The sequence below is a fragment of the Gorilla gorilla genome, chromosome 10 (genome assembly GCF_029281585.2).
Source record: "Gorilla gorilla gorilla isolate KB3781 chromosome 10, NHGRI_mGorGor1-v2.1_pri, whole genome shotgun sequence".
Lineage (NCBI taxonomy): Eukaryota > Metazoa > Chordata > Mammalia > Primates > Hominidae > Gorilla > Gorilla gorilla.
The window spans coordinates 21,286,608-21,305,452 of record NC_073234.2 but is presented as its reverse complement, the minus strand read 5'-3'; the positions used below and the strand labels follow the sequence as shown (position 1 = coordinate 21,305,452).

The window sequence follows — 18,845 nt, the reverse complement described above, 5'->3', positions numbered from 1 at the left end:
AGAAGAGTAAAGGCTTGGAAGTGATAGGCAGACAGCACCTCAGCTCCGCTCCTCAGACAGTACACAGAACTGAATGCAAGTAAGCAATTGCTTTCAATATTTTCCACCATCAGAATAAATCAACTACTATGGCATTAAAACATAATTCATGTTTTAAAGGCCCCTGAATATTATTTAGAATTAAAAATCTAGAAGCAACCATTCCTTATAAAGGAACCAGTTAGCAACAGCCTTCTCAACAACTGAACAGAAATATCAGAGGCCCTGTTCTGGTGTTGCCTGGAATGAAGTCGCTCACTAGCCATGGGTGTGTCACCTCTCCTCCTGTACCTCAGGACTGATCTGATCAGTAAGGGACTGGATTATTTGTCCTCTATGACCCCTGCCAGCCTACTATCAGCTGACTTGCTATCTGCTAGTTAGAAGTCTCATTCTGTTCTGATTTTTGATCCTTCATGTCATAATGAAAGATGCACTGTAGATTACCAGGTAGTCAGGAATCTGAATTAACCTTATCTACCTAAAACCCTGCTGCTGTGTATAATACTAACCTCTCATTACATGGAGCCATTTGATCGTACTCTGTGTTATGGTATCTCCATGCTTTTGCATATGGTGCTTTCTCTGGAATACCCTCATCCCCCTTTTCATCCCGGGAAACTCTAATCATTCTTTAATCACAGTTGAAATGTCTCCTAGTCATTGAAGTCTCTCCTTAATCCTCTGGGCTGGAAGTCACTCCCTCCTCTATGTTTCCGTGACACTTTGTATGTCACATCATGTCATAATTTGTGTTCATCTTTCTCGGTTTCTGCTACTAGCTAGGGCCAAGAATTTGAGCTGTTCTTCTATGTATGCCTAGTGCCTGGTGCTAGCATGATGCTTGGTACATATTTGATGTTCAATGTATGCCTCCTGTATAGAAACAAGAGTAATACAATTCACAATTATACAGAACTTACAGTTTTCCAAGTACTGTCACATATGTGGTATACTCATTGAGTGCTCAGTAAGGAAAGTTACCAGTTGTCCCATTAGACCTCATTAGAGATGCTGATTTGAGGACACAGATAATTTGAACAATATGCCCTAGGTTGCTCAGCTTATAAAGAGGTGGAGACGGAATTAAGCCCACATCCTGTATTTCCAAATCCATTGTATTTCTCTTCTCTTTGCCACTGCCCCCAAAATATTTGCCAGAACATAGGGTCAGTGTATGACTATTTTGATAGAAGCCAGTCTGACCTATTCCTGGCCCTCTTGTTATTATCTGGAGGGTTGAGGCAGACGATGATAATGAAGTGGCCAGTGACGATGGCAAGGTTTGGCTTCCTATCCTTTATGGGCTTCCCAAAGAATGAGGACCACAGCCTGCTTCTTTTGAAGCCCAAACCCAGTTCCACTCCAGTCCTGGCCACTTGGCATTTATCGTCTTCATTCTCTTTTTAGGGTTGGGAGTAACCTGCACTGGTTTCACATTGGTATGACTGAGTATCTCTTCTTTACAGTCCTGCTTTAAGCAAATTCAAAATATAAAAATCTGGATTAAAAACCTAGGTGAATCTGTAGATACTGCCCCTTCAGAGAGGTGGAGTGTAATTCCCACACCTTACATGTGGGCACTTTGTGACTTTCTTCTGAAGAGTAAAGTATGGAAAGGAGAAAAAAAGAAACTTTGCAATAGAACAATCTGACAGATATGATCTCCACCAGGAGATCAAGGTTGACGTCATCAGTGACCAGTCATATTCTAGCCTGTACCCTTGATATGATGTGATGAAAATGGCCCCTTCCCTCTGTGGTCTTCCTCCCGCAAATGCATAACTTCAGTCTAATCATGGGGAAAACTTCAGACAAGCCTGTGTCAAGGGACATTCTACAAAATACTTGACCAGTACACCCCAAAACTAACAAAGTCACCACCACCGAGAAAAGTCTGAGAAACTATCACAGCTTAGAGGAGTCTAAGGGGGCATGAAGACTAAATATAAGGTGTTTTCTTGGAGGGGACCTTGGAACAGGAAATGGATATTAGGTAAAAACTAATATAAATGATACATTATTAAATTTAAGTAATATTAGATTTTATGTTATATTTATAAGAAAATTGGATAAAGTATGAACTTTAATAATACTGTACAGTATCGGTTCATTGGTTGTGAAAAATGTACTTAACTAATATAATAGGGGAAACTGGGTGCAGGGTATACGGGAACTCCTTTGAAGCTTTTCTGTAAGTCTAAAACTATTCTAAATTAAAAATTTATTTAATAAAAGAAAGAAAATAGAGGAAGGAAACACCATATCTTATTAATGGAAATTCAAAATCGTACACCCACTTTGGGAAATTGTCTGGCAGTTTCTTATAAAGTCAAACATATACTTACCCTATGACTTGGTAATTCCATTTCTTGGTAATTATCCAAGGGAAATGAAAACCTATGTTCACACCAAAAACAGTGCACAGCCACTTTTACAATGGCTTTATTCATAATTGCCAAAAACTGGAAACAACTCAAACATCCCTCAAATAGTGAAAGGATAAATGAACTGTGGTACATCCACGCAGTGGAATATTATTCAGCAATAAAAACGAACAAACTACCAAGACATGCAACCACATGGACAACATGAATTTCAAATGCACTGTGCTAAGTCAAAGAAGCCAGACTCAACAGCCTGCATACTCTATGAATCCACTTATATGACATTTTGGAAAAGATAAAACCAGAGGGGCATAAAACAGATCTTGTCAGGTTCTGGGGATTGGGGGAGGTGATAGACTACAAAGGGACATGGGAGAATAATGGGAAGTGATGGTATTGTTCTATGTCTTGATTGTGGTCGTGGTTATATGACTATATATTTATCAAAACTTACAGAAGTAAACACTAATGAAGGTGAAATTTACTGTGTGTAAATTATATCTTAATTAAAAATGAAGCCAGCTGTGGTGTCCTATGCCTGTAATTTCAGCTAATCTGGAGGCTGAGGCAGGAGGATCACTTGAGCCCAGGAGTTCGAAGTTGCAGTGAGCTATGATTGTGCAACTGCACTCCAGCCTGGGTGGCAGAGTGAGACTTTGTCTCTAAAAAAAGAAAAAGAGAAAAAAAAAAGAAAAGAAGAAAACAACTCAAGGATGATTGCCACTTTACAAAATTATTCTTCAAGGGATTTGTTTAAATGGCACTCTCACCTATTGCCTTTTCAGTGATTTCATTTCCAAATGTTTAGCTTGCCAAAAGGGCACTTATGTGGTTTTATTACTGTGCTACTTGCTGTGTGGAGGCTCAGAATGGCAGCCATCATCAAGGGACATAGACACAAAGAGCTGAGACAAAGAAGCTAGCACAGAGGACAGCTAGGCTCCTGTCTTAACAACGATTGCATTAGCTAAGTGCTTTATAGTCACCTGCTTTTGATATAATCATGAAGCTGGTTAGACCTTACTTTTATGAGCCTTCCAGTTTACAAAGCTCTCTCATATGCATGCACTCATGTGATCCCACAATACCTGGGCCACTTAGGTGGGACGAGTGTTATTTCCATTTTAAAAGGAGAGAGAGGTGCTAAGAGTTCTCACACCTCTGTGTGCCTGCACTCTCTTGACCTGCTTCATAGGTTGGGTAATTTTAAAGGCATGGCAATTTGGTGTGATAGATATAACTATATTTTACAGATAGGGCACATAAATTATTTTACAGATAAGGAAGCTGATGATCTGGGAATTTCCCAAGGTCACTCACCTAAGAAGTACCAGAGCCAAGAGTTCAGAACTTGGATGTCCTGGTTCCAAGCCTACTTCTCTTTGTACTGTCTTATTTGCTGGCTATAGGATTTTTAAGCAGAGCATATTTAAGTTAAGGATATTTTGCTGCAAGTCTTCGTATTGTTAATGTATCCGTGAACGGAGAGTTTTAATTGGCTTCCATTATTAGAGCCAGATTATTATAAGTAAAGGCTACTTTACTCACTGTCATCTTTACTAGTGACTTTGGGAGCTCGGAAGACAGTGGTGCAATCTTTGTGTTTCTCTTGGCTTCTTATGTTGGGAGTGTCTGAATGCATGCGCACTGTGTGTGTGTTGGGAGCTGTGACTTCCAGAAAAAAGAGATCACCAATGTAAACATGAGAAGGGGTGATTTTTCAACATCCACTAGAATGTTATATCAAAATGAGCATTTTTTCTTTAAGTTGCTTTGAGAAGACATTTAATTTGGTTGCTTTTTAGTTATGTCTCATTTTTATGCAAAATAGTAATGCCACCTTCCTAATCAGGTTTAGCTTAGAAGTGCTTTTCCTTGTTTCCTTGGTGGTCTCTGAGCTCCTCCTGGGCAGAGCTGAACCTTCTCCTCAGCGTGTCCTCAGTATCTAGCACAGAGCCTGGCCCATTGGCACTGTTCAGACTGTGTTTGTTGAGTAGGACTGAACCAAGACTCTAGGTGGGCTCAGGAAAAGTGCCTCCCTGGCCCCTCAAATTTCTCTTCAGAATCCCTATTGAGTGTTATCATTCGTCAGCCCATCCTCAGTTTTCCTTGTCAACAGCTTAAAGAAAAATCTTTTAAAAATACCCTTAGGTGGCTGGGTGCAGTGGCTCACGCCTGTAATCCCAGCATTTTGGGAGGCCAAGGCAGGCGGATCAGATCACAAGATCAGGAGATCGAGACCATCCTGGCTAATATGGTGAAACCCCGTCTTTACTAAAAAAATACACGCACACACACACACACACACACGCACACATGCACAAACTTAGCTGGGGGCATCGTGGCATGTACCTGTAGTCCCAGCTAGTCGGGAGGCTGAGACAGGAGAATCACTCGAACCTGGGAGGCAGAGGTTGCAGTGAGCCAAGATCATACCACTGCACTCTAGCCTGGGCAACAGAGTGAGACTCCATCCTCGCCCCCCAAAAAAATACCCTTAAGGAAAACGTTAGTGTGTGAGTGAAACTAAGAATTAATACTGAAGGAAAATGAAAGAAGCTCTACTCCCTCTTGATGTTTGACCTTATTTGGAAGAATATGAATGAGTCTTGTTCCAATCCCACCAGAAATAGGTTCATATGTTCCTATTTCTTCAGGATGGCCACAAGATGTAGTTACCTTGTTCTCACTGTGTGATGGAAAGCCTGTTGGGCTAAGAGTCTAGCAACCGGATTCTATCACTAAGTCTGTGCAAACCTGAATCTATTGCTTGTTTACATAATCTGTAAATGCAGGTGCTAATTACTAAGTGAATTCAGCTATAACACTCATTTCTACCACAATTTAGTAAGCCAACTCGACCCATCGCTCAGTTCCAGGCATGCGTTGAGAATTTTCCTCTTCTCAGCTCCCTTCAGGCTCGCTCCCAAGATAACCCTCACTCCCAAACTGACCAGGGATTCTTAAACCTTTCGGTGTGTGGGTGTCATCTCTGTTTCCTTAGCCTGTGAGCTCCCCAGAAGTAGTGATCATGTCAATTTTCTTCTGTCTCCCACTGTGCCTGGCACCAAGATCAATGCACAGTGGGCCCCAGAGGGATTTTTAGAAAGAAATCTTTTAGTATAAGGACGTCCTTCACTTACAGTACAAGCTTTCAAAGGCTAGATGGCACTGTTGCTAGCACCAAATCAGGTGTGTTCTGAGTATCAGTGGTGAGGAGGGGAGAGGAGAGAGAGCAGGGGCCCTGGAGCGCTCACCGCTGAGCCCCATTCAGACACCTTGCAGAAGTACTCCTGGATTCTTGCCTTACTGGCAGGGAGTGCTCTGCCATATTCTCGGCACCTTCCCAAACACGGCTTCAGATGGTCTTCCCAGCTACCTTGTGTAGTAGGCAGGGCAGCTGTATCAATTCTAATTTTATAGAACTGCAGCTCAGAGAAATCAAGTGCCTGAACTAAATTTATACAGCAGAGCTGTTTAATTAGCAGAGCTGTTTACCATTCATAGCTGTTGGCAGCCCCTCCCCCGTCCCCCACCAAATGACGGTCCTCAGAGCACGCTGAAGGAGGACTCTGGTTACTGATAACGATTGTCGCAGGATAATGGCCTGGGTGAACTGGACCCAGTCCAAGGGGAAAAGGGTAGGATTCTCAGCCAAGTTGATTGAATGGATCAGCTTAACCTGTGCCTCAAAATGTTTGGATTTGTGACGAGGGGGAGCACCTAATACTACATGTAGCCTCTTTGAGGAACAAAATTGTGGGTAATTTGCACAACGATTAGGCTCTGAGATCAGTGGTTGGTATTTTATTTAGCAGATAATCTATTTATAGGATGCTGCCCTGTGGTTGGGTTGTATCTGTCATTTGTCCACTGCTTTACTATATTCACATGGTTCTCACTCAAACAAAACAAAGAAAACTGTCCTGTGTAGTAGGCAGGGCAGGTATCACTACCATGCCCAATTTACAGATGAAAAAATAAATGTCAGAAATGTTAATAAGAGACATATCTAGGATCACACAGCTGATAAGTGGTTGGACTAGAAATTCAGCCCAGTGTGAGGCTGAAATCAAATCTTGTTTTTTCACTGTAGTTTTTCCAGGCTATGCCAACTTATCCAGAAATTACAAAATTAGGAGGGCTGTTGTTGATATGGAGAGTAAGGCATCAGTGACTAGAAATATATCTATATAAAGTGATAGTGATCAATCACATGCAAATATATGCAAATTGAGAGCAAATTAATATCTGTTATTTGTGCCTCCTGATTGTCTCTACTCTCCCGTTTCTCCCCAGGATGATGAAGATAAACTGACCTGGAAGGATCGTTTCCCAGGTTACCTGATGAACTTTGCCTCCATCTTATTCATGGTAATTTCCTTGAGGGACCACTTGCCTGTGGCTGCATGCATGTAGATGCTGTTATGTGACTACTGTGGATATTATATTCTGCTATGGAAATAATGAGAGGCTGGTAAAGGGGAAGCCACAGTCCTGTGTAGAGGGGCAGGATCTTGTCTGATAGTGAGGCCATTGACCACCCATGCTAGAAGTTGGAACTTCCAGGGAGTGGATTGCGAGATGGTGCTTCTGCATGGAGACAGACCAAAAACTTGGAGAACGAATCAGGTAAGATGGCTGCAATTGCAGCAGCCTGTTTGGGCTGTGGGGTGGCTCTCTCTGACGTTTGTGGATAGACCAGAGTCTGGAAGCCACAGGAGATAGCCAGCTTGGGCTCGGTAAGTGTGATTCTTCAGCTTTCCTATAGTTGCTGGGTTTATTTCCTTGCGCTTTACCTTAGAGTTTGGTACAGCCCTTTTGCAAGACCCAGATGGTCTCAGCTGTGTCAGGGAAAGCTCAGGGAAAACCCTGTGATTCGTATTTGAGTTAGATCAATAAAGTGGTAGCAGTTCATTCTTCGTTGCCAGCATGGGCAAGACCGCAGTATCTGAAGCTAGAGGACCTTGGGGATGGCAAAAATCAGAGGACTGAGTTAGGGTTACTAATACCCCATATCTCTTTATGGAAATATTCCTTACAGTATTCAAGATTGGAGGTTCTGCTTTACAAAGGAGTGTGTGTACTCACAGCTCAGAGCATTTCTAAGTAGGCCTACACATTAGTTGCAGGGTGGAAGAGGGATCACTTATTCCAAAAATTGGTCTGGAAACTGTTGTAACTCTGACTCTGGCCTGAGGTTACCACTACCATTATTTTTGCCATCATGACCGTTAACTACAGGAATTGTGTTTTCGTCTCAGAAATTTAAAAGGTGAAGGAAACTTAGATATCACCAATTCAACTCCTCATTTTTCAGATGAAGTACAGAGTTGATGGGTGCCTTGCCAAAGTTTAGAAGTCTAAATTTGTTTTCTTCTCATTGCTTAGCAAGTGCAAGGCATGTGGAATTTATTCAAGAGAATGTGGTGAGTTGCCGTGTGTTAAGCTGCAATGATATAAAGTTTAATTTAGCACTTCAAAGCCTCCCGCAATATGCATATTATTGTTAAAGAGTTTATTCATTCATTCAATATTTAATGAGTCAAACATGTGCTTGACACCATGCTTAGACACTGCGGATACAGCAGAAAACAAAACAAAATAATCCCTCTCTTAAAGAATGTGCAGACGATAAATAAGTAAATAAATAATAACAAATAGGTAAAATAGACTTCTGTCTCCAGTAGTAGTAGGTTAGGATATTTGTAACATCCCATTTTGCTAAAATTTATTTTAAAAAATTGGATAAATGTATTTCTCAATCTTCTCAAAGCCTCGAAGGGCTGACAGGATAGGAAGTAATACCAGGCTAAAATCTAAAGGAAAATGGGAACCAAAGAAACAAATACCTGGGCACTAGAGCTGCTTTTACCTTGAGAACATTTTCCCATCTCGGCAAACCTAGGCTTTGGTTTTGGTGGTTTTATGGGAGCAAAGAGGATAGAAATTAGGGATGATGGATGGCCCCAAATGGGGATTGTAACAGGATGTCCTCACCAAATTAAATCAGAACTCCAAAGGGCTATGTTCAGAGTAAAGATGAAACTGAACTATACACACCCTTTCCCACTTATGAGACTACAGAAAAAAATTGTTATGGATCTAAGCAGAAAAGGGAGAAAAGGGGAAACAAAATTCTGTGCTTAAGAAGTGGCCAGGGGCAATCCCTACTGTGGCTTTCTATCCTGGGTCACCACATGAGAGGATCAGGGAACCTCAGGTTGTGAACTTAACCCAACACTAGTAGGGCTCCCAGGTGCTCAGCAGAAGCAAATACAACCTCTCTCTGTAGGGAAGCATATTTATGCCAGGCCTCAAAAAATCACCCAGAAGAATTTTTCAAGGGCAATAAAGAGAACATAGTCAAAAACAACTAATTACTCAAGAAGTTGAAGCACCATATGAAAGAACCAGTGGGAACAGACAGCAAAGACCAGAGATATTGAAAATATCAGTCACAGGTTAAAACAGCAACCTTAAAAATATACACAAAGAATAAGAAACTATTTTGAAAGTTATCTAGCAGATAATGAAAACTAACCAATAAACCTCTATCTGCTAGAAATAAATACATATAGAAATTAACAAAAATATTATTGTTATATATACGATTTTTATATGCCATGTATATATGTGTATATATATGTGTACACACACACACACACATTCACACACACACGACCATGGATAGATTTTTTTTTTCTTGAGACGGAGTCTGATTCTGTCACCCAGGCTGGAGTGCAGTGGTACAATCTTGGCTCACTGCAACCTCCGCCCCCCGGGTTCAAGCAATTCTCCTGCCTCAACCATGGATAGACTTAACAACAAATTAGACAAAGCTGAAGAGAGAATTTGTAAACTGCAATACAGGCTGGAATAAATTATCCATAATACAGCATAGCGATAAAAAAGATTGGCAATATGGAAGACAGGTTGAAAGAGAACAGGTAATGAGTGAGATGTAAGGACTGGTGGTTTCCTAATTTGATGCAGTACACCAATCCATAGATTGAAGAATCCTAGTGAAACCCAGGCAGAAAAAGTAAAAATAAATCTGCATCTAGATGCATCATAGTGAAATTATAGAGTATATAAGGCACAAGAAAAGTCTCAAAAGCAGCCTCAAATCCAAAGGCAAATTACCTTCAATGGAAAGACACCTGGACTTACAACTGACATTTTATAGCACATTGGAAGTCAGAATACAATGAAATGCCCTCTTCATGTGCTGAAAACAAAACAATTTCTAACTAAGAATTCTATGCCCAAGAAAAATATCATGTAGTGATAAGGATAAAATAAAGATATTTACAGACAAATAGAAACTGAGAGTTTGCTATCAACCGAATCTCTCATTAAAAGAAATTCTAAGAATGTACCTTGGATGTGATCCCATATGGAAGACCATGGTTTTAGAAAGGAATGAAGAACTTTTAAAGTGGTAAATATGTGAGAAAACCTATATGAACCTTGACTGTGAAAATAATAATGCCACTTCTCATGAGGTTAAAAAAGATAGAACTAAAATATATGCAACAATACTATGTAAGTTGGATGGACAATAAATAGAACAATAATGTTCTAAGGTCTTTAGATTGTCCAGTCGATAAACTGATTTTAAGATTTATGTGGAAGCACAAAGGCTAAGAATAGTCAAGAAACTCTTGAAGGATGGATATGTTACTCTAATTATAAAACTACAATAAGTAAGATAATGTTACATTCTTGTGAGAAGAGATGATGAGACCAATGGAACAAAATAGAAAACCAAGAACCAGATTAATGCAAGTGGCACTGCATATAAGTGGGGAAAAGAATGAACTTCTCAGTAAGTGCTTCTGGGACAGCTGGGTGTCCATACAGAAGAAAATAAAACTGGGCCTTATTCACACCACTCAAAAACATCAATTTTAGGTGTATTTTAAAGATGGATTGTGAAAGGTAAAACAATTGAGTTTTTAAATATATAAGAAAAAAATATTTTCATGACCTTGGGGTAGGGAAGAATTCTTGAGCAAGATACAAAAAGCACAACTGTAATAAAATGCTGGTAAATTTGACTATATTAGAATTAAGAATTTAAGTTCATAAAATACCTAATAAACTCTGTGAGAAGACAAATTATCAGAATGGGATAATATATTTGCAACAACTATAACTCTCAAAGAATTTTTCTTAACATATATAAAGAATTAAAAAACATGGAAAACAGTAATTCAGTACAAAATAGGAAAAAGATGAATATGTACTTCACAAAAGAGGGAATCCAAATGGCCAATGAGCCTATAAAATGGTACCCAATCTCATTAGTAATCCTGGAAATTCTAATTTAAACCACAATGAGATACCATATATACCCAAAAGTCTGTCAGTAACAAGTGTTGGAAAAGATATAGATCAAAAGAGCATCTTAAACTCTACTATAGGGAGTATAAGTTGAAAAAACAAAAACACTTTGGATATAGTTTGGCATTATCTAGTGAAACTGAAAGTACATATATCCTAGGGCCCAGAAATTCTACTCCTGGATATCTGTCTTAGAAAAACTTGTGTACATGAGCAGCAAAATACGTGTACAAGAACGTCTATGGAAGCCCTGCTTATAATAACTCAACCTGGAAACAGTCCAAATGCCTGTCACCACCAGAATGGATACATAAATTGAGGCATATTCATACAATTAAATACTACACAGTCATGAAAATGAGCAAACTAATAGCTATGTATAACATCAAGGGTGAAAAAAACAAGATGAAAGAATATATACAGTTTGATTCTACTCATAGAGGGTTCAGAGACAATACTCAACTATATTGTTTAAGGATGCATACCTCTGTGTTAAAACTATCAAATGAGCAAGAGAATGATTATCATAAGATTCTGCACAGTGGTTGGATCCAAAGGAGCAGCAGGGATGGGAGATCATGTATGTGTACGGGGGAGAAGGGAATTCAGAGCTGCTGGCAGTGCTGGTCTGGGCTATATTGGTGTTTGTTTTATTCATTGTGTGTGTGTGTGTGTGTGTGTGTGTGTGTGTAAAATGGATTTTTCTGCATGTTCACAATAAAATTTAAAAAGACACAAAATACATATATTAAATAGGTTGGTCAGGTAAGTTCTCATTAAGATGACATTTTATCAAGGATCTGGAGGAGGTGGAGGAGCCAGCCACATGGATATTCTAGGGGGAACATTCTGGGCAGAGGAAACAGCAAGAGAAAAAGCCCAAGGGGAGCAATGCCTGGCATCAGGAGGGACAGCAGGAAAGAGCCACAGTGTGGCTGGAGCTGAGCACTCTGCAGCGGGGAGTGCATAGGGAGACACAGTGAGAGAAGTAACGAGGAGCCCTGTAGGTGGGGCCCTGGAGACCACAGTAAGGACATGGGCTAATTCTATGTGAGATGAGAACACCTAATAGGAGGTCTTGCAAGGAGTGACATGACCTGACATACATTTCAAAAGGATCATTCTGGCTGCTGGGGTGAGAAAATGCTGGTAGAAAGGCAAGGGTGGGAAGAGAGACATCAAGTAGGAATCTGTTGTGATAATGTAAGAAGTGCGGTGGCCTGGGCAGGGTGAGATTGAAGAGTGTTCAGATGCTAGTTCTATTTTGAAGGTGGACTGAAAGAATTTGATCATGTGGTACAAAACTGAAAAGAAGTCAAGAATGACTCTAAGCTTTTATCCTGAGCAGCCCAAAATCTGCCAGTTATTCCTTAACTCAGTTGCCCTCCTGATGCATATGAGTCTGGAGTTCAGGGAAGACGTCCAGGCTGGAGACCTAATCACTATAGAAGGCATTTAAAGCTATAAGATTGCATGAGATCACCAAGGGAATGAGAGTAGATAGAGAAAATGTCCAAGGACCAAGTCCCAGGACACTGCTATGCTGAAGTTTGGGAGCATGAGGAGACAGAAAAGAGAATTGAAAAGGGATAGGGGAGAATAGAGAGTCCCAGAAGTCAAGAAAGCATTTCAAAGGGGCAGGACAATCAATTGTATCAGATGCCGCTGATAAGTCAGGCAAGGAGAGGACTGAAACTAGGAGCTTGTCTGCTGCCTGAGAGAAAAATCTGTATCATCATCATTGTCATCATCATCATCATCAACAACAAATAGATCACTGGACCACCATTCAACAAATACTAAAAACTGGGTCAATGGTGTGTCGTCTTGCCAAAGTTCTGAGTTTTTTCTTTTTTTAAAATTCCATTGATACCTCCTAAAGCTAGACTGGAAAGTGGGAATATTTTTATTGTTCACAAATAATACATAATTATCTCTCCTTTGTAAAATCTTCCCTTTTCCAGCCCCACCCAACTCCAAATCTTGATATAGATGCAAGATTCTGTATCAGAACCAATAACTAATTGAGAATCTCACTATGCCTGGGGTCCCACAACTGCCACCAGCAAGTTCCGGGAACTGAACCATGTGGGCAGGAGCTGGGAGCAGAGTGGTGGGAATGGGGGGAGCCCCCTTTACACATCACCCTTCACAGTCAGGTGCTCAAGCTCGTCCAGGCTTAAGCTTCCAGACCAGGGAGAATTATTAATAGCACTTCTTCTTTACTCTCAAAAGTATTCCAGATTGGACAATACATTATATTGTTTCCTGCCTATTTGATTTTTTAAAATCCTTATTTGGCACTAACTTGTCCCCGTTTCTTTTTCCCACTTAAAAAAAAGCCCAGTTTTCTTTATTTTTTAATTTTTAATTTTTTGTTATGCATTAAGTTCTAGGGTACATGTGCACAACGTGCAGGTTTGCTACCTAGGTATACATGTGCCATGTTGCTTTGCAGCACCCATTAACTTGTCATTTACATTAGGTATTTCTCCTAATGCTATCCCTCCCCCTGCCACCCACCCCCCGACAGGCACCAATGTGTGATGTTCCTCGCCCTGTGTCCAAGTGTTCTCATTGTTCAGTTCCGACCTATGAGTGAGAACATGTGGTGTTTGGTTTTCTGCCCTTGTGATAGTTTGCTCAGAATGATGGTTTCCAGCTGCATCCATGTCCCTGCAAAGAACATGAACTCATCCATTTTTATGGCTGCATAGTATTCCATGGTGTATATGTGCCACATTTTCTTAATCCAGTCTATCACTGATGGACATTTGGGTTGGTTCCAAGTCTTTGCTGTTGTGAATAGTGCTGCAATAAACATATGTGTGCATGTGTCTTTATAGTAGATTGATTTATAATCCTTTGGGTATGTACACAGTAGTGGGATCACTAGGTCAAATGGTATTTCTAGTTCTAGATCCTTGAGGAATCGCCACACTGTCTTCCACAATGGTTGAACTAGTTTCCGCTCCCACCAACAGTGTAAAAGTGTTCCTATTTCTCCGCATCCTCTCCAGCATCTGTTGTTTCCTGACTTTTAATGATCGCCATTCTAACTGGTGTGGGATGGTATCTCATTGTGGTTTTGATTTGCATTTCTCTGATGACCAGTGATGATGAGCATTTTTTCATGTGTCTGTTGGCTGCATAAATGTCTTCTTTTGAGAAGTGTCTGTCCATATCCTTTGCACCCTTTTTGATGGGGTTGTTTTTTTCTTGTAAATTTGTTTAAGTTCTTTGTGGATTCAGGATATTAGCCCTTTGTCAGATGGGCAGATTGCAAAAATTTCCTCCCATTCTGTAGGTTGCCTGTTCACTCTGATGTTTTCTAAAGAGAAAGGACTTAGCATTACCCTAGAACAAGGTGTGGAGCATGAGATGAAGGGGTCAGGGTGGTGCTTAGAAGGAAGTAACTTTCTGTGATAAAGTTAGGGTAAGCCAAAGACACCTACTGTATCTCTCATCTCATTCCTTTCTTCACCCCTGTGCTTGAACCTAGGCAGAAGATGCCAGGACCATGGGCATTAGGAAGGTTTCAGGCATGCCAATCTACCGAGTCAGTTGGGAATGCTTTTCATGGGGGTGATGAGAGCAAAGAAATGCCCCAGTGCTGTTTCATCTGCCTTCTTGTGTTAGAAGCCAGCATGGACAAAGACGAATTTCCTCTCCGCCAATCCTGTGTGTTCAGCTAAAGTTTCCTTTTTGAATGGGCCCTCCTGTTTTCTTCTTGTGAGGGGGGGATTGTCAGAGGCGATGTCACTCCTCTAGAGCTAGGTGCCTGAGCTTTCCTCCTGTGCCCCAGATACTCATTTTCTTACACTTGGATATTGGGAGTCCACCATCAGAAATCCTCCTCCACAGCCTGGATTCTCATCATAGCCCGTTCGCTGATCTCCCTATTTGCACACTGCCCCTGACAGATCATCAGCATGCTAACTTTTAAAACCTAAACCAACTCATATCACTCCTCTGCTCAGAACTCTCTGATGGCTTCCCATCTCCTGAGGTGTGGAAGCCCACATCCTCACACTACAGGGCCCCCTCCTGGCTGCCTGCCCATCTCCCACTCCACCTGTCCCCTTGCTCACTCAGTGTCAGCCACTGCCTGCCTGAAACACCCTTCCCTTAAATCCTTCCTTTAGGTATTTGGTAAAAGGTCACTTTCTCAGCTATCTCTTTCCCAACCACCCTATTTTAAATTGCAACCGATCCCTATACCCTGTTTGCCTTCTTTGTCTCCACGGTATTTCTCGTGCTGAAGGTACTACTCATTTTACCTATTTATTAGTTTATTGTCTATGTTTTCCCACTAGAAGATCCACTCTGTGAGGGTAGTGCTTTCTGTTTCCTTTTTCCACTGGAACCTAGAACTGAGACTGGCACAAGGAGGAGCTTAAGACACATTTTATCAATGACTGAATGGGTAAATAAACTAGGTGGATGTCATAGGCAGCGTACTATGTCGATGATGAAGTTGCTAGTGTGTGCATGTGCCTGTATTTTTATACTTGAGCTACTATCGTGTGCCATGCTGGGGATCAGCAGAGGTTACTTGTGCCTTGTGCATTGCTACTTGCCCCTCTTCCCTTTTCTGGAAAGTTCTTCCTTCTTATTCTTTCCTCTAAGTCTTTCCCATAGGAAACTGTCCCAAAACTTTTTTCTGTGGAGTTTTCTCTGACTAATCCCCCTGCTCTCTGCTAAGAGCATACCAGAAGCTCGTGAACGGAGGCCTGTGACTCCATCCAGCTGCTACTAGGATCATCTTTGTTGTATGTGTGCAATGATTTTCTCAACTTTGCTTCAGAATGCAAGTTCCAGAGGGTGGTGAAGAGGTCCCCTCTCTTACCTGTCTCTCTCTTGGTATCAAGTAGGACTCTGGACTCTGTAGCCTGGCTTATGTTGCATTTTGTTTATGTCCCAGAAGTAAAGTTATGATATTAAAACACCAAAAGCAACAGGAACCATAATAAAATGACCATGTGCCAGGCAGCCAGATCCCCTAGAGCTGCTGACCAGCGAATCTTTACCAAACCAGTTCTACGGGAGGCGCTGCTGTGAAGTGGCTTAAGGCACAGAATGTGGTAAAAGACAAACCTCCTTTTGACCTAGTTGGAAGAGACTGACCACAAACATGGAATATACCCAGTGCAGTGGGTCGCACAATAAGCGGCCAGAAAATACGTATTGAACTTAATAAAGAAAATCAATAATGTGGGCCGGCCATGGTGGCTCACGCCTGTAATCCCAGCACTTTGGGAGGCTGAGGCGGGCGGATCACCTGAGGTCGAGAGTTGGAGACCAGCCTGACCAACATAGAGAAACCCCATCTCTACTAAAAATACAAAAGTAGCCAGGCGTGGTGGCGCATGCCTGTAATTCCAGCTACTTGGGAGGCTGAAGCAGGAGAATTGCTTGAACCAGGGAGGCAGAGGTTGCGGTGAGCTGAGATCGCACCATTGCACTCCAGCCTGGGCAACAAGAGTGAAACTCTATCTCAAACAAAAAAAGAAAAAGAAAAAGAAAATCAATAATGTAACCACAAGTGGTGGAAATAGTACTAGATGTAGTGCTGGAAAACCTGGGTTCTAATGTCAGGATGGGATTGTAGACTTTGGAACCATGGAGCAGGGTTCAAATCCTAAATCATCATTAAATCTCACCTATTAAAGGCATATCTTGCATGGTAGTTAAAAGAATCAGTGCTGGGAGGCCAAGGTGGGCAGATCATGAGGTCAGGAGATCGAGACCATCCTGGCTAACATGGTGAAACCCCGTCTCTACTAAAAATACAAAACATTAGCCAGGAGTGGTGGCGGGTGCCTATAGCCCCAGCTACTTGGCCCCAGCTACTTGGGAGGCTGAGGCAGGAGAATGGCGTGAATCCAGGAGGCGGAGCTTGCAGTGAGCCCAGATCGCACCACTGCACTCCAACCTGGGTGACGGAGTGAGACTCCGTCTCAAAAAAAAAAAAAAAAAAAGAAAAAGAAACAGTGCCAGTGAAGATATGCATCGAATAAAGACATCTAGAAGGCACAAATGGTTCAGCTGGTATTGATGATGTTATCACCATTAACATCTCAGCTCTACCGTATACCCTCCAGACCTTGGATCAATCACATTGTTGCCTCTTGGGCTTCAGTTTCCTTATGTATGAGACTAAAGACTGTACATAGATGATTCCTAAATGCTAAGATTTTAAAATTTCTACCATGATCCAGAAGAGTAGCATTGTAGTCCACACCTTGTGGACTTCAGCAAATGGCATCACTTTTCCATGCCCGTTTCTTCATCTCCAAAATGGTCACGTGACTGGGTTGGTGCTCTGCAAGTTCCTGCAGCTGGAAAGCTCTGTGAATCTTGAGATGCTCTGGGAAACACCAAACGAGAGGTTCAGAGCTTGATTTCTATAGTGGGATAGGAAATTAAGACCAGAGAAGGTAAACCTGCAAAGAACCAGAGAGCTGAAGTGAGGTGTGCCAGGGGTGGGGCTAGGGAGGAAGGGAGGGTGGGAAAGAAGGCTTTTCTAGATAAGTAGAACAGTGCTCCTTGAATTTGAAAAAGAATTCTGTTAAAATGCAGGTTCCAGGTCAGTAGGTCTGGAGTTGTGCTTGAGATTCCGCATTTCAATCAAGCTTCCAGCTGGTGCAGCTGGTCCTTGGACCACATTTTGAGTAGCAAAGAGTGTTCTTCCTTCTCTAGTTTAGCAGCTGGGCCTCTTAGAGAAGAACAGAAGCTGATCTCCCCACGTCTTCCTTCATGTCCCTCCCACAAGACCCTAAACAAAGGATGTTTTTGCCATTGTTTTTTTTCCCCTAGTCCGTCTCCCAATCCCAACCCCAAATACACACACACGTACACACACACACACATTCACTCACTCCTCAATACCCTCACCTCCCCAGCCTCATCAATACTTTCATCACTGGTCTTCACTGCAAAAGTGATTTTTGGGGAAAAGAATCTCACACCACATTTTCTAGGCCCTTACTATCTGGCAGTGACAATCCCAGAGGAATGGGAAGTGAAAATGTCTACATTGTTGGAGAGGGGTGATGTCATGTCCAGGTTTTCCCAGTTACACGGTAGTAGTCCCTACTTAGTCCTGGAGGCTGGTGTTTCTGCCGCTCCCCACCCCCACCCTGCAGCAGAAGAGGGGCCTCACACAGAGTGTTTTTCCCATCTAACCTCTCCTCTCCCCACACCCACACACACCCAAACACACACAGCCTTCCTCTACCCAGAGAACGCCACCTTTCTCCCTTCCTTACCAAGGGCTTCTTTTTCACAACATGGCCCATAGGGCAATTACTGGTATTTTTTGAAGCCCACCAGGATAAAGAGCTGAGTCTGCCACCAGCACACCCCAGGTACCCCCCAGAGGTCTGAAAACATCCATACCTGGACACATCTGCCACCCATTAGCAAGCCACTGGAGTGTCATTCACACTGCTTGCAAAGCACTGCCCTAGCCAGAGGCCCCCACTTCCCCTCCCCTTTCCTCCTGTGCCTTTCCTCCCCTCCTCTTACCCCCTCCTTCCTGCCTCCCTCCCCGTGCAGGCGTGTGTGTGTGTGTGTGTGTGTGTGTGTGTGTGTGTGTGTGTGTGTGTGTAGTCCAGCACAGCTTATTTTTTCAGGGAGCCTTCCACCTGCCGTTTTCTCTCCCCACGTTTTCTATTTAGTCCTTCATAGCCAGTGCCCATTCTCTGTCCTGCGGAGGAAATAGGACCTGAACAGCTTCCTTTACAGAAAGAGTCCTAAGAAGGAAGTCTTCTTTCTTGAAGAAGTCTTGACTTGACTGAAGCAAATTAGAATTTGCTCTGAGCGGGGCATGCACCTAGCAGTTGTCTCTCCTTCTTCTATCCCCTCTAAGAGGCTTACTCAGGGCACTTGCTTCTCATAGCATCCTTGTGCTTCCTGGAAATGATCCTTCCTTGGTTGCGATGGGGACAGGAGGGGATGTGGGGACAGAAGAAGGAAGAGGGGCTGTTGGGCAGATCTAGGTCTAAGAGAGTCCCTTCTTATTCTTAGGTTCTAGAGAGAGGAAATGAGGGGAACCCTTAGAGGTCA

General features: G+C 42.1%; 1 protein-coding gene across 1 annotated transcript in view; it reads left to right on the top strand.

The window, feature by feature from the left end:
- ANO2 (anoctamin 2) overlaps positions 1-18,845 on the top strand; it is a 386,124-nt gene that overhangs the window by 294,192 nt on the left and 73,087 nt on the right. The window contains exon 15 of the mRNA XM_031001166.3: positions 6,726-6,800. Within this exon, the coding sequence (XP_030857026.2) occupies positions 6,726-6,800 (75 nt within the window). The remainder of the gene's footprint in view (positions 1-6,725; positions 6,801-18,845) is intronic.